The 13,650-nt window shown below is 60.8% G+C and overlaps 1 protein-coding gene across 2 annotated transcripts in view; it reads right to left on the bottom strand.

Annotated features, from left to right (window-relative positions):
* Nucleotides 1-1,506: 1,506 nt before the first annotated feature.
* The window catches only part of COPA (COPI coat complex subunit alpha), a 37,933-nt gene continuing 25,789 nt past the window's right edge, over nucleotides 1,507-13,650 (bottom strand). The window contains exons 20-33 of one of the 2 annotated variants that reach the window (XM_044449132.1): nucleotides 12,825-13,014; nucleotides 12,228-12,323; nucleotides 11,973-12,061; nucleotides 11,308-11,431; nucleotides 11,025-11,117; nucleotides 10,254-10,363; nucleotides 9,362-9,439; nucleotides 8,922-8,990; nucleotides 8,411-8,547; nucleotides 7,021-7,207; nucleotides 6,628-6,738; nucleotides 6,117-6,278; nucleotides 2,124-2,318; nucleotides 1,507-1,946 (exon numbers count right to left, since the gene is read on the bottom strand). In XM_044449132.1, coding sequence (XP_044305067.1) covers nucleotides 1,887-1,946; nucleotides 2,124-2,318; nucleotides 6,117-6,278; nucleotides 6,628-6,738; nucleotides 7,021-7,207; nucleotides 8,411-8,547; nucleotides 8,922-8,990; nucleotides 9,362-9,439; nucleotides 10,254-10,363; nucleotides 11,025-11,117; nucleotides 11,308-11,431; nucleotides 11,973-12,061; nucleotides 12,228-12,323; nucleotides 12,825-13,014 — 1,701 coding nt within the window. In that variant the 3' untranslated portion in view covers nucleotides 1,507-1,886. The remainder of the gene's footprint in view (nucleotides 1,947-2,123; nucleotides 2,319-6,116; nucleotides 6,279-6,627; nucleotides 6,739-7,020; nucleotides 7,208-8,410; nucleotides 8,548-8,921; nucleotides 8,991-9,361; nucleotides 9,440-10,253; nucleotides 10,364-11,024; nucleotides 11,118-11,307; nucleotides 11,432-11,972; nucleotides 12,062-12,227; nucleotides 12,324-12,824; nucleotides 13,015-13,650) is intronic. The other variant, XM_044449133.1, reaches the window with a different exon arrangement.

Genomic DNA, 13,650 nt, shown 5'->3' with positions numbered 1-13,650 from the left:
GGCTGGGCCACCTGAACCGAGAGGACCTGCGAAGCTGGGAGTGAAGCCTCCCCTGCAAGCGAGTCTCTCCAGGGTCCTCGTGAGTGGGAGGGGGCAGGGATAGCTCACGAACCAGCCACTCCCTCCTGCAACTGGCCGGAGGCCCAGGCCAGCTGCTGGGGGCCCAGAACACGCTTTCCCCCGGCCCCAAGTGGGGAGGGGGCGCTGGTGTGGCCCGAGCCAGCCAGCCGCTCGTGCTTCCTTCAGGGGACGGTGAGGTCTTGCGCGTGGATCCCCGACTGCCACTCCAGCGAGGGGCACTGGCCAGGCGCTGCTCTGCCTGTTCCTTCTCCCAGGGAATGATCTCTCCGGAAAGAGCAGAACTGGGTCTGTTTGAAATTGTTTGGTGGAGACCTCGACGGAGCCGTGAAGACTCACGAGTGTCACAGAAAACTGCTCCCGGAGGAAGAGATTTCCTGGAACTGGCTTGTAGGCCAGAATCCACAGCACTGCTTGCTCTTTTGCTCCTGCCCAGGGTGGAGGGTTGGCTCTGGGGAGGGTCTGGACGAGTATCTGTGCCCCAACACTGACCTGGACAGTGCCAGAGACCCCGGGAGAGAGGCCCGATCAAAACAGTTCCCAGGCTGTTCCCTGCAAGCCAACCACACCAGGGCAGAAGGTGGAGGGCGGCAAGCCATGCAGGGAAGTGTGGGGAAGGAGAGAGGCGCTGGCCCAGAAACGGGGATGGCAGCGGAGTGGGCAGCACGTCCGCTGCAGGTTAGAGGGCCGGAGAACGCGGGCTTCCCCGAGGCTCCGAGAGCAGCAAAAAGCAGCAGCAGCAGCAGAGGTAAGAGCAGCGGAGGTGGCAGGAGGCGAGACAGGCGGGGCTCTAAGGCAGCCTTGCTCCGGCCCGAGACATCGGAGGCATTGGGGGACGAGCGTTTCTGGGGGGAGCACAGCTGAGGCCCCCTCCGGGGAATGAGGGGGCAGGACACGGGGAAGACCCCACGGATGACCAAATGTCCATGCAGAGCTCCAGGTGCCTCCTATTCAAACAGGGCCCCTCCAGCTGAGAGCCCGCACATCTGCCCTGGGCACCTCTGCAAAGGACCCCCCGCCCCGCCAATCCCTCCACCACCCTGGCCTCCCGCAGCCACTGGGGCTGTCAAGAGCTCCGCCTGGGAGCCCCTCCTCTGGGGAGAAGAGCCGAATCAGACCTGGGCAATGCAGGTCCTCCCGGCTGGCTGAAGGGCTCCCGGTTTGGGGCCCCTGCACTTCTGCCGGGACCCTGCTCTGCCGTGCTCTGGCCTTCGTGACTCCTGCTCCCTTCAGAGTGTCCTCCAGTTTCCCAACACCGGGCTCGTCTGAAACGCTTTCTTCCAGAATGGGCTGTCTGGTGTGGCAGCCCCGGTTCAGACCTTTGGACCGTGTGATCGTGCCTTGGACTGCCCCCCATCCCGGGTGCCGCATCCTGGGTCCCACGCCTGGGCGCTGCCGCTCGGATTGGACCAAACGCAGCCGGTCTGGTCCGTGTAGCAATGCCACTTTATTGTCTGACCGAGCGATACAAGGAAGTACAAGGGAGAGGTGCTTTGGGGGGGATACAGAAACACCGTGGGCTTCGGAGCCTGTCGGCTCTCTGCTCCAGGGACCCCCCGGGCCTCCCCTGTTCCCGCGGGTCGCTCCTCGCCTTGCATGGCCTGCCGTGTCTCGCAGTCTCGAGCTGGGCTGTGCCCCTGGAAGGCAGCGGGCGCCCGGAGTGACTCCTGTTCTTGTGGGAATGCCAGGGGCGGAGGGGGAGCGACCCAGCACTGCCTGCCCGGGGCGCACGGCAGGCCGGCTGACGGGGGAGGAGGAGCCCAAAGGGGAAGGAGCCGCTGATGGGATGCGCGAGCCGAGGAGCGGCTTCAGCGGAACTGCAGGGGGCTAATTCGCAGGCCGAGGACGTCCTTGCCGATCTCCGTCACCTGCGGGAGCAGAAGAGGCACAGGCGAAACTGAAGGGGGTGGGCGTCTGGGAAGGCGACCCCCCCCCGCATGCTTCTTGGGGCTTGGGAGCTGTGGGCTCGCCACCAGCCTGGTGGGGGAGGCAGCGCAACGCAGGACCCGCTCCCAGGAGAAGGGCGGCAAGGGGGCGGCACGTACCGTCGTGACTCTGCAGATCTGGCCGCGGAACTCAGGGCTGTAGCAAGCCCCGCTGAGCGGGCACTTCTCCACCGGCTTGCCCCGGTAGATGGGCCGGTAGGAGGCGGCACAGATGTCGAAGGGGTTGTGCATGTCGTAGTTGAGCTGGCAGGTGTCCGTGGGGTTCTTCTCGCAGGCGGTCAGGATCTTGCGTGTCTGGGAGGACGGAGGGCGAGGGGTGAGCCGTTGCAGGGGCGAGGCGAGACGCGTGTCGGGGGCCTGGGAGCCCGGGGGAGCCACTCCCTCCGCGAGCGCTTGGGCGGGATGAGGAGGGGCTGCCCTGCTCTGTCCCTCTCCCTGCCAGCTTAGCTTCCCAGCGGCCACCCCCCCCCCCCGACTGCTAGCTGTCTGGAGCGCCCGGAGTGGGCTGAGGACCTGAGAAGGGCTCCTGGCGGGACAGGCAGTAGCCCCCACCGGCAGGCCTGCTCCCAGACACCCATGTGGGTCTCCTCAGGGGCAGGGCGCCCCCGCTCGCCCCAGAAGCAGCTCTCAGTTGAGCCGGGAGGCCTGCACCCACCGGGGGCACCCCCGCCAGCGCTCCCCGAGGCACACGGTCCGGGCGCATGCCCAGCGGCCTCGGCCGTGCTGGGGAGAACACCTCCAGCGCAGGCAGCAGAAGCCGCGACGGTCGCCCTGCGCCCATTCACCCCTGCCGGGCCTGCAGCTCGGCAGGTCCAGGCTCGCCTCTGCGGAGGACGGAGCGCTCATGGACCCTTTTCCAGTGGGGAGCAACTCCTGGAGCGGCGACGTCAAGCTGACCCGCTGACCCACCGACCCGCGGGGAGGGCATCCTGGGGAGGCCGGCACCTGCCTCGTGAAGGGAAGTGGGGGGCCGGAAGTGGCGATGCCCCCCTCCCTGCCGGGCAAGCCCCTTGTTCTGAGACACGTCCAAGAGGGAGAATGAGACACGGTGCTAACAGAGCCAGGAATCCCAGTGCGGGGCTGTTGCACTTCAAAACGCCGCACACAGGAGAGGAGCCACCCTTTCTGGGTTGCACAGGAGGGGTCCGTTCACAAAAAGCACGTCACGCTTGGTCGTGCTGGCGCACAAAGAGATCTCCTCGCCCGGCTTCCGGCACCAGGAGGGGCCCTCAGGGCACGCGGCAGCGGCGGCCTCTCCGCACCCCTAACCACTCCCCCTGTAGCCTGCGCCGCCTGCTGCACCTTCCAGGTCCCAAAGAATTCACAGAAAGCACCTAATGGAGCTCGTGGCTCCTGCGAGTTCATGTAGCTGGGAGGACCCATGCGCCCATACCTACCTGCTCCCTTAGATCAGCCCAGGAGACCCTTCTACGAGACCCACCCCACAGGGAGGCGAGAAGGGGGGCAACGAGGCGAAGCCCTCTTCCACTGCTGCCCCCATCTCTGGAACTCTCCCCCCCAGGGAAATCCATGTGGTGTCATCCCTATTTTCCTTTCGGCACCAGGTAAAGACGTATCCTTTCAGGCATTTTTTTAACATTTAGCTTGTATGCTGTGGTCCTTTTTAATTGTTTTTATGGATGTTTAATTCATTATGTTTTAATTGGTTTCTAATATGTTTTTACTCTGTTAGCATGTTTTGCACTGTAAGCTACCTAGGAAGGCCTCGGCAATTATAGGCAGCATATAAATATATAGCTAGAAGAGATAAGAATGCCTTTTTAAATGAACAGTGCAAAGAAATAGGAGAAAACAATAGATTAGGGAGGACCAGAGATCTCTTCAAGAAAACTGGAGATATGAAGGGAACATTTCATGCAAAGATGGGCATAATAAAGGACCAAAATGGCAGGGACCTAAAAGAGGCAGAAGAGAATAAGAAGAGGTGGCAAGATTACACAGAAGAACTATACAAGAAAGAGCTGAACATCCCTGATACCCACGATGGGGTGGTCACTGACCTCGAGCCAGACATCCTGGAATGTGAAGTCAAATGGCCTTGGGAAGTCTGAGCAACAACAAAGCTAGTGGAGGAGACAGTATTCCAGCTGAGCTATTCAAAATCCTAAAAGACGATGCAGTAAAAGTGCTACACTCCATATGCCAGCAAATTTGGAAAACTCAACAGTGGCCACAGGATTGGAAAAGGTCAGTTTACATTCCCATCCCAAAGAAGGGCAATGCCAAGGAATGTTCAAACTACCGCACCATTGCACTCATTTCACATGCTAGCAAAGTGATGCTCAAAATCCTACAAGCTAGGCTCCAGCAGTATGTGGACCGAGAACTACCAGAAGTACAGGCAGGGTTTTGAAGAGGGAGAGGAACTAGACATACACTGGATCATGGAGAAAGCCAGGGAGTTCCAGAAAAACATCTACTTCTGCTTCATTGACTATGCTAAAGCCTTTGATTGTGTGGATGACAACAAATTGTGATAAGTTCTCAGAGATGGGAGTATCAGACCATCTTATTTCGTCTCTTGAGAAACCTATATTGTTGTAAGCCGCCCCGAGGCTTCGGCGAATGGGGCGGCATAAAAATGTTTTAATAAATAAATGAATGAATATATGCGGGTCAAGAAGCAACAGTGAGAACTGGACACGGAACCACTGATTGGTTCAAAATTGAGGAGTTCGGCAAGGCTGTATACCGTCACCCTGCCTATAGAACTTATATGCAGAGCACATAATGAGAAAGGCGGGGCTGGATGAATCATCAGTTGGAATTAAGATTGCTGGGAGAAATATCAACAACCTCAGATATGCAGATGACACCACTCTAATGGCAGAAAGTGAAGAGGAACTAAAGAGACTCTTGATGCAGGTGAAGGAGGAGAGCGCAAAAGTTGGCTTGAAACTCAACATTAAGAAAACTAAGATCATGGCATCCGGTCCTCTCACTTCCTGGCAAATAGATGGGGAAGAAATGGAGATAGTGACAGATTTTATTTTCCTGGGCTCCAAGATCACCGCAGACAGGGACTGCATTCAAGAAATTAAAAGACACTTGCTCCTGCGGAGGAAAGCTATGGCAAATCTAGACAGCATACTAAAAAGCAGAGACATCACCCTGCCAGCAAAAGTGCGTATAGTCAAGGCTATGGTTTTCCCAGTTGCGATGTATGGCTGTGAAAGCTGGACCATAAGGAAGGCTGAGCGCCAAAGGATTGAGGCCTTTGAATTGTGGTGCTGGAGGAGACTTCTGCGAGTCCCTTGGACCGCAAGGCGATCAAACCGGTCAGTCCTGGGGGAGATCAACCCTGACTGCTCTTTAGAAGGCCAGATCCTGAAGATGAAACTCAAATACTTTGGCCACCTAATGAGAAGGAAGGACTCCCTGGAGAAGAGCCTAATGCTGGGAACGATTGACGGCAAAAGAAGGGGATGGCAGAGGATGAGGTGGCTGGATGGAGTCACTGGGGCAGTTGGCGTGAGCTTGAGTGGACTCCGGGAGATGGTGGAGGACAGGAAGGCCTGGAGGAGTGTTGTCCATGGAGTCGCAATGGGTCGGACACGACTTCGTGATTAACAACAACAACATAAATATAAGGAAATAAACAAAAAAACATGGACAAACTTCTTCCAAGCTGGCATCGCTGGACCCTGCCTCCCCGTTTGATCTTGCAACAACTCCAGCAGGTGACCATGCTAAGCCGGAGGGAGGGAGGGAGGGACTGGGCATGAGCTGGGACTCGACCTGGGAAGCCTTGGCCCAAATTTCCCCGGAAAGCACCTTCGGAACAAGCATCACTGCTCAGGGGGGATGAGCACCTGGGCTTCCAAGACCGGGCCCGGCACTTGCGCCGCCCCATGCGCAGGCCTTCGCGACACACGCAGCCGCCCCCGCGGTCTTCCGGGCCTCCTGCCGAGCGCGGCTGCGCTGCCGCCGACCCCGCAGGCGCACGTGAGGCACCAGTGTCCGCTGGTATCTGGAGGGCGGTGCCCCGACAGCCGCGTCCCCAGCTGCTCCCACCTGCGCCCGGAGCCGTTCCGCCCTCCCCACCCAGCCCGCCCGGTCCCGGGCATTCACCTGCTGCGCCACTTCAGGCTTGGGGCCGAGCTCGAGGAGGCGGCGCGCGAAGGTGGCGGCCGTCTTGAAGTTCTTCAGCTTGAAGAAGAGGTTGAGGGCGGTGCGCAGGACCAGGATCATGTGGACCGGCTGCAGGTTGGAGTGGGTGAAGTACGCGGCCATCTGTCGGGCAGGAGAGCATCGTTCCGGAGGGCGGCTTGCCTCCGTGGCCGGGCTGGGGGCCCCGCCCCGGGCCTGCCTCCCTGGCTCAAGGATGTCCGGCCCGGTGGCCTGGGACGGCCTCTGCCGGCCTCGGCGTCAGCCTGGCAGACCGCTGGAGGCGGCGCTCTCAGGGCTGGCCAGGGGGCCAAGGTCTGAGACGCCACCGGCTCCCACACATGAGCGATGCCTCGGCTCCCTGGTGCGCAGCTGACCTCCCGCCCCTGCCCAAAGGCCCCCAGGGCCCCGCTGCCGCATCGCACGCCTCCGGCCGAGGCCTCGGGGCCGCACGTGGGCCGGGGCAGCCACCCACCTCGCAGATGCGCTTCTGCTCCTCCAGCGTTTCCTTGGGCAGCTTCTTCCTCTCGATCTCCATCGACAGCCCCACAATGTACTCCCGGCAGATGGCTATCAGCTGCTGGGCCTGCAAGCACGAGGAAGCAGATGTGGCGGCGGCTCCCTCGGTGCCTGCTGGCCCGACAGGGAGGCCCGAGCGCCGCACAAGCGGCAGCAGACGCGCTGAGCGGCGGCGCCGGGTGCCGGGGCGTCCAACGCCCCCCACCCCCAGCTCTGTGAACAGCTGAATCTAGCAGCAGCCGGGGAGGGGGCCGCAGCCTGCCGAGGCAGTGTGCTGGAGCGGCACGCGCGACACCTGCCCGGCTGTTTGGGCAAGGAGGGCAGAGAGGCGGCCTGCCCACCCACCCACCTCGGCAATCTCCTGCTTGTTGTCCACCACCAGCAGTGGCACGCTCAGAAGGATGGAGCGGAACTTCTCCACTGCCTCCTCAAACTTGCCCGCCGTGGTGAGCTGGTAGCAGAGCTGCAGGCGCTGGATCAGGTCATTCAGCTTCAGGCCGACAGCTGGGAGGGCGTTTTTCAGCCCAGCGTCCTTCCTGGGGCAGAAATCGGGAGTATGAGAACACGACTGGTCGCACGTGCGGAAGCCCCACCTCTTCCGCTGCAGCCGGCCTGCTGGTTCAGCAGGGGCTTGGGCCCCCAGCCCTACTGGATGCACGCCACAGATCCCACCCACTTCCAATTTCTTGGCTGGGATTTTCCGCCTCAAAATAGTTGCACTAATTTAAAAGGGGGGCACTGGTTTTCCTGCCTCTCCAGGAAGTCTCTGGGAGGGAGATGGAGGAGCAACGAAATGGCCAGCACCTCGTGGCAGCAGGGGACGCTGGGGAAGAGACCAGCTGGGAGGAAAGACCCTTCCCAGGCAGTGCCTGACCCCATTTTTAACTATTCACTGCATTTATAACACCGCCTTTCAACGGATCTCCCTCTTCAGTTCATCCTCACAAGCAGCCGTGAGAGAGAGCAGGCAGAGGTGGGGCAGAGGGTAGCTGGGCTGCTGGGCTGGTGGCAGCAGCGCCCGCCCTACATTAGGCCACTGAAACAGGAAGGCTCAGGCTGAGCGGGGGCAGGGGCTCCTCTGGAAGGAAAGCCCCATTCCGCTCTGGACCCAGAATGCTCTGATTCCACGCCTGCACATTGTGATGAGCTCTCGTTGGTGGATTGTGGGATTGTAGTTAAAACCCCCAAAGTGGATCCTGCTGGCCTGACCAGGCCACCTCCCAAAGGTCACTCATGAACGAGCGGGGGATGAGAGGCAAGCTCAATTTTCCCCGTGTGGCTGATTTTTCCACTCTGTTATCCTCCCGGCACAGTTTCAAACGATATTTATGGAACCCCAGAGGGGAAAAAGAGCTGGGGAGCTTGAGGGACTCAATGCCAGGACGTTGCGAGACAGACCCGTCCAGCAAGGGGGTGCCGAGGATGCTCGCACCGGAACGAAGCTGGCTGCAGAGAGGTGTGGGCCTCAGCGCAGTGGAGGGTGAACTGAGCTCCCCCCGTGATGAGCGTGGCCAGAGAAAGGAAATGCTTGGCAGGCCACAGTCTCGTTTATTCTGTCTGCATGAGAAAACAGAGCCAAGTCCAGATCTGGACGAGCTGACGCAGGAAGCCGCTGGCGGCAAGGGCCGGGAGGCGAGATTCCTGGCCCGCGGCAAGGGTGCGGACCCGTAACCGGGCACAGCGAGCAGCCCCGCAGCAACCACCTGCGCGTCCAGCACAGAGTCTGGCCTGCCACGTACCAATTGCGGTGGGGGTATCCATACATGGCGGGGAGGCTGGGCAGAGCCTGGTACGTCGTGCGCCCCCGGGCGTAGGTCTGCAGGAAGAGCTGCTTATAGGGGCCAAACGTGGCCACTCCCACCTGGTCATGGAGCAGCTAGAGGAAAGGGAAAGCGGGGAGGCGGGGGGGAGAGGGAGGCGTCACTGGGCGCAGAGGCAGCAGCAGCAGCCAAGCACAACCCGCCGACCTCCCCTCCAGGTCCCAGAGCACGTGCCAGTGCTCCACATCTTGGCCATCCATCAGCCAGAGCGGCTGCCTTAGCTGCCTGGGGGGGGGAGGGGAGGGGCACCTCGGGACGGAGCCTCTGCTGGGGAGGGCTCCAAGCCCGCTCTTTCCAAGCATACCTCCTCATCGGATCAAGACAGGTTAAGAAAGAGGCCCCTGCCTCCGACGGGAAGGCGCAGGCCGGTGAGGACAAAGACGGCCGCGGCCTCCCTCCCGCCACTGCAGGACTCGTGCAGGACACTCACCCGCATGGCCGTCTCAAAAGAGCCAGCCAGGATGTGATCGACCGGAAGCTGCGAGTTGTTGCACCAGACCTAGGGGAGAAGGAGGCTCAGCCTCTGCAGCCTGGAGCGGACATGCTCAGCAGACCCGCCCCCACTCCCAGCAGGCTGCGGGGCCCTGCCTAAATGGGGCAGGCAACCCCACTCCCCCCACCCGAGCACCTGCCCAAAGCTGGCACGCCCGATGAACCGCTCCAGCCACCGCCGCTTGCTTTCCTTGGCTGCAGTCCTCCCAAAACGGTGCTTGCTTGCGTTGTTTGTTGCTGCCACCAAGAGCTCACAGCCACCACTTTTGGGGGGAATGAGAACCCTCAAGTCCCCCCCCAGCCCCCCCCAGCCGCAGTTCCTTGCAGGGCTCGCCACCGGGGCAAAGGGACCTGGACCTCTGCAGGCAGCCCTCCTACCTGGGCAGGACTGGTGCCTTTGGTGGGCGGCACGAAGAAGCCCTCCTCCACTTCTCCAGCAGGACCTGCAGGGACATCCTGGCGGAAGGACACAGCAAGCGCCACTGAGGCGGCAAGGCCGGGGCAAACCGCCTTGCTGCGCCTTTCCTCCCAGGCTCACAAGGATACGACGAAGAGGCTCCGGCATGCCCACGGGCTCCGGCATGCGGTTCCCAGGTGCCCCAGTGGAAGACCCACAAGCCCCAAGCGAAGGGCTGCGGCCGCCTTCACGCCCAGGGCAAACTGCACTGGGAGGCCCATGCCTTGCTTGCTGGAGGCAACATGGAGCCACCGCACCTGGGAGCTACACAAGGCCTTCTCCTTGCGAATTTCTCCAGCCCCGGATCATGCCGGCCACCGCATCTCGTGCTGTGAATCCCACAGCTGAGCTATGCACTGAAGAACCCTTTCTCTCTCAGTCCCGAATCCCCCACCATTCAGCTCATGGGACCAACCAACCCTAACCCCGTGGGCTCTACCGAGACGAGGAGGAGGGGGGCCTTTTTCCAGAAAGATTCTGCACCCTGCCAGTCACCCTTTCTCCAGGCCAGGCAGCCCGGCTGCGTAGTTCTTCCTCACAGCAGGGCGCTCCGGCCTCTCGGGAGTTTGCTTAACCTTTTCTGCGCCTTTTCTTGTTCTAGAATATTCCGTCTGAGGTGCAGGGACGGACCTGCCTACAGCATGCGACGGGGGAAGCCCACCACACACCGCTCATCTAGCCTGGCACTTTCGCCACCGGTGGGCAGAAGCGCCCTCCCGCCTGGGTTTCGGGGGCGCTTTGCAGCCCTGCCTGGAGATGCCCCGGGGACTGCATGCAAGACCCTTGGCGTGAGGAACCCTGGGATCAGCTTACCAGTTCAGGGGGAAGGTCCAAGTCCTCTTCGATCTCCCACCCGCCTCCTTCATCGTGGCCCTTTGCCAGGGCCTCCTCTCCAAAGCCTTCCCCGGCATCCACAAAGCCATCTGCAAGGCAGCGGGAAAGCCTGTGGCTTAAATGATGGGCACACGCACGCTCTCGCTCGCTCTTGCGCTCTCTCGCGCGCAAAACTGCACAGAAGCGGCAAGCAGGCCACTGCTGCTTCAGCAAAGAGGAAGCCAAAAGGAACGGGAGGGCGCTCCCGGAATGGAGAGCAGGAGACCCGGGGCAAACAAGCGCCTTCATCCCGCAGGACTCCCGCTCAGGGTGGAGGTTTAGAAAACCGTGGTGGAGGGAAAAGGTGCTGTCTGGGGCATGAGGGGGTCCGCGGGCTGTGCTGGTCCCAACCAGAGACCTGCAGAGCTGGAAGAGGCCAGAGGAGAGGGGGCCCCGGTCACACCCGCTCAGAGGGCTGTCGGCTGCCTCTTGAACGCCCCCCTCCGCCCCCCCAGGCCACTGGTCCCACTGTCTAGTGCTCTCACAGCCAGGACAATTTCCCCCGATGTCCAGCTGGAACCTGGCTCTTTGAAGATGCACCGTGCAAGCGTGGCACCCTCAGGAAAGAGGCAAAAGTCTCGGCCGCACATTAGCTACTGGTTGCGAGAAGGAAGAGGAGCAGCCCTCCGGCACGCCGAGGGAGGGCCAGGCCCTGGGCAGGGCTCTGCTTCCTCCGCCCCTGTGCCGGCTCGGGTGGGGCCGTGCGCTCACCTTCGTCCAGCTGCAGCTCCGCATCCTCCCCCCAGCCTTCGGTGCCCACGGTGTCGATGTCGATGTCGGCGGCCAGCGCTCCTCCCTTACCTGCTGGGAAGGACAAGCTCACCTGCGCGCCCTCCTGCCAGGGAGGCCGCCCATCCACGGACACGCACAGCGTGACCCAAGGTTGCTGACCCACAGCAGACCTTCCTGGCCCCAGGGCAGATGTGGGGCACCCGTGAAGGCCGTGGAAGCGCCTTCCTCCCACCTCCTCCCCGTGCCAGGGCAGGTAGCTTACCTTTGCTGGCAATCGTGCCTTCAAAAAAGCCCTTCGAGACTGTCAGCAGGGGCCAGTTGGTGTCCAGAGGCATGATGGGAGCTGGTGGCTGGAGCAGCTGGGCGTTGGGGTCGATGTCTGGGATCTGGAGGCAGAGGAGGCAACAAAGTGCTCACCGAACTCTGTGTGGACACGAGGAGCCCCTGGAGACAGGGACCCCTGGGGTGCCAGAGGAGCTCGACGGGGAACGGGATGGCGCCGCGCAGAAATGACGGACCCCTGCAGGAGGCAGCAGGCCACAGAAAAGGGGCCCCCCTGCCGGGAGTCCAGGCGCAACCACAGCGCAGCTTTGCACAAGCGGCCCGTGCACACGACACCTCCCTGTGAGCTCGTGCCAGAGTCCTGGGGAGGTGGCGCAGGCCGACAGCGCTGGAGCTCAGCGGGCAGGCGACCCTTCTTGGGGGTGTCAGGGAGCCCCTCTGGCGGATCCCCCAAGGGCAGGGCGTGCCCAGGGCAGCGGAGGGCACAGCGGCAGCACCCAGGCGTTGGCTGTCGGGCTCGTGCGCTCCCAAGGCCCTCCTGCCAGGCGCAGACATCCCCCGCCAGAGACCTCCAGACGGAGGCACCGCCCAACCGTGCTTTTTGAGAGGAGGGGAGCACGGTCCGCCCAGCACACCACTGCTCACCATTTCCTTTTCTGGGTCAAAGGTCTCCTTCAAGAAGTCGGCTTCCTCAACCAGGCCGTGGGTTGCGGCTGTGAGATAGGCCAGGGACTCTGGGAAGACAAACCGAGAGGAGGGTCAGGGCGGTGGGGAGTGCGCGGAGAAACGTTCACCCAGCCGCCGCCCCACTCGTTCTGAACGTGGGGCAGGGTGGGTGCCGCTGAGGGAAGCCACACCGTGGTCACCACCGTGAGCGCCTGGAGCGGGCAGTCTACTCACTCTGGCCGCAGTTCTTCAGGATCCTCACCCTTTCGGCCACATCCCCCAGGTAGAGGGCGTTCTGGTAGTGGCCGCTCATGTCTTTCCGGATCTCAGCTGAAATAGTGAGCGATGAGGAAGAAACAAGGGTCACCCTTCACCCACAAAAATCTCCTCAAATATGTTCAATGTTTTAATATTTTCATTTTTGCAATTCCAGTTTTAGCGAGCTTACTTTTGCGGTGGGGGTTGTATTGTAAACCACTCTATTAGCATCTGCCTGATGGGAGTTATGAATTTAATAAAAAATGAGTCCATGCAGGAGGAAGGGTTGTGCCAGGCTGGAATGGCATTCGTTCATTCATTCATTCATTCATTCAGGGAGGAGAAACTTGCAAGCCACCTTGGGCTCCTTGCAAATGGACGAACAGGCTAGTGATGTGATGTCATCACAACAACAATGGTTATGCGCTAGCTTATAATGAGCTATTCTCAAAATGCCTCACTCAGAAAACCGGGCTTTACAAATGGGTTACAATTAAGTATCTAACATGCTCCTGGCCGGAGGGACTTTCAGCTGCACATGGGCTGGAAAAGCCATCCATCCTGAAGACTAACCTATCTTCATCATCTTCCGCAGCTTCTCCAGGTTGCCGGTAATCAGGTACAGGAAGGAAAGTTTGTCGAAGTTCTTAGTGCGCTGGTAGCACATCTCCACGATCTGGTGGTTCCCCTGGAGCAAGGCCACTTCGCCGAGCTTCTCCCAGCAGTTCTTGTCATCCAGGGCTTTGGCTGCCTCCAGGGAAATCTAACAGAAGACAAAAAACAGCGTTGCTGAGTCAGAAGCTGCTTACAAGGAGAGCATCAGCATTTCCTCTGGACCTTCCCAGCTCTCTGGCAGAAAGAAGAATTTCTTGCCTGCCTCCAGGCTCACGCAGCGGAAGTTCCCAAGGAACCAGCCCTGAACGGGACCTGCCCTCTCCCGTGTCTTATGTCGCACGCGTGTATGTGTGTGTGCACGCGCGCATATGTTTTGGGGAGGGGCCCATTTTTAAAAAGGCAAAATGCTGAATTGTGGCATGGGCATGTGCAACTGAAGAACGTTTGTTACCACCGGGCTGCAGAACTGCAGGCCGATGCTGGCTTACTGTGGACGGCCAGCATGCCTGTGCCTGCTTTGCTCTTCTTGCTCGGGTGAGCGGGCAGAAGAAAAGCAGAGCAACGAGCACAGCACGAACAGCGAGCCAGGGTTCCGGGCTCGCTGCTCCCAAACAAGCGGGCTCGCAAGCCAGCCAGCCGAGGCATCCTGCCTCCTCCAACCGTGAGCCAGGGTCCAAGGCTCAGATATAAAGCTCCACTGTCCATTTCCAGTTCACGGGCAGCAGGACAGACGTGGGCGGGCGGCCACGCCCCAGCGTGCCGTTCGTGTGCTGGCCCGTTGCTG

Source organism: Varanus komodoensis, unplaced genomic scaffold, assembly GCF_004798865.1.
Source record: "Varanus komodoensis strain SLA01 unplaced genomic scaffold, ASM479886v1 scaffold57, whole genome shotgun sequence".
NCBI classification, from domain to species: Eukaryota; Metazoa; Chordata; class Lepidosauria; order Squamata; family Varanidae; genus Varanus; species Varanus komodoensis.
Note: the sequence above shows the minus strand (reverse complement) of the source record. Positions and strands in the feature narration are given on the sequence as shown.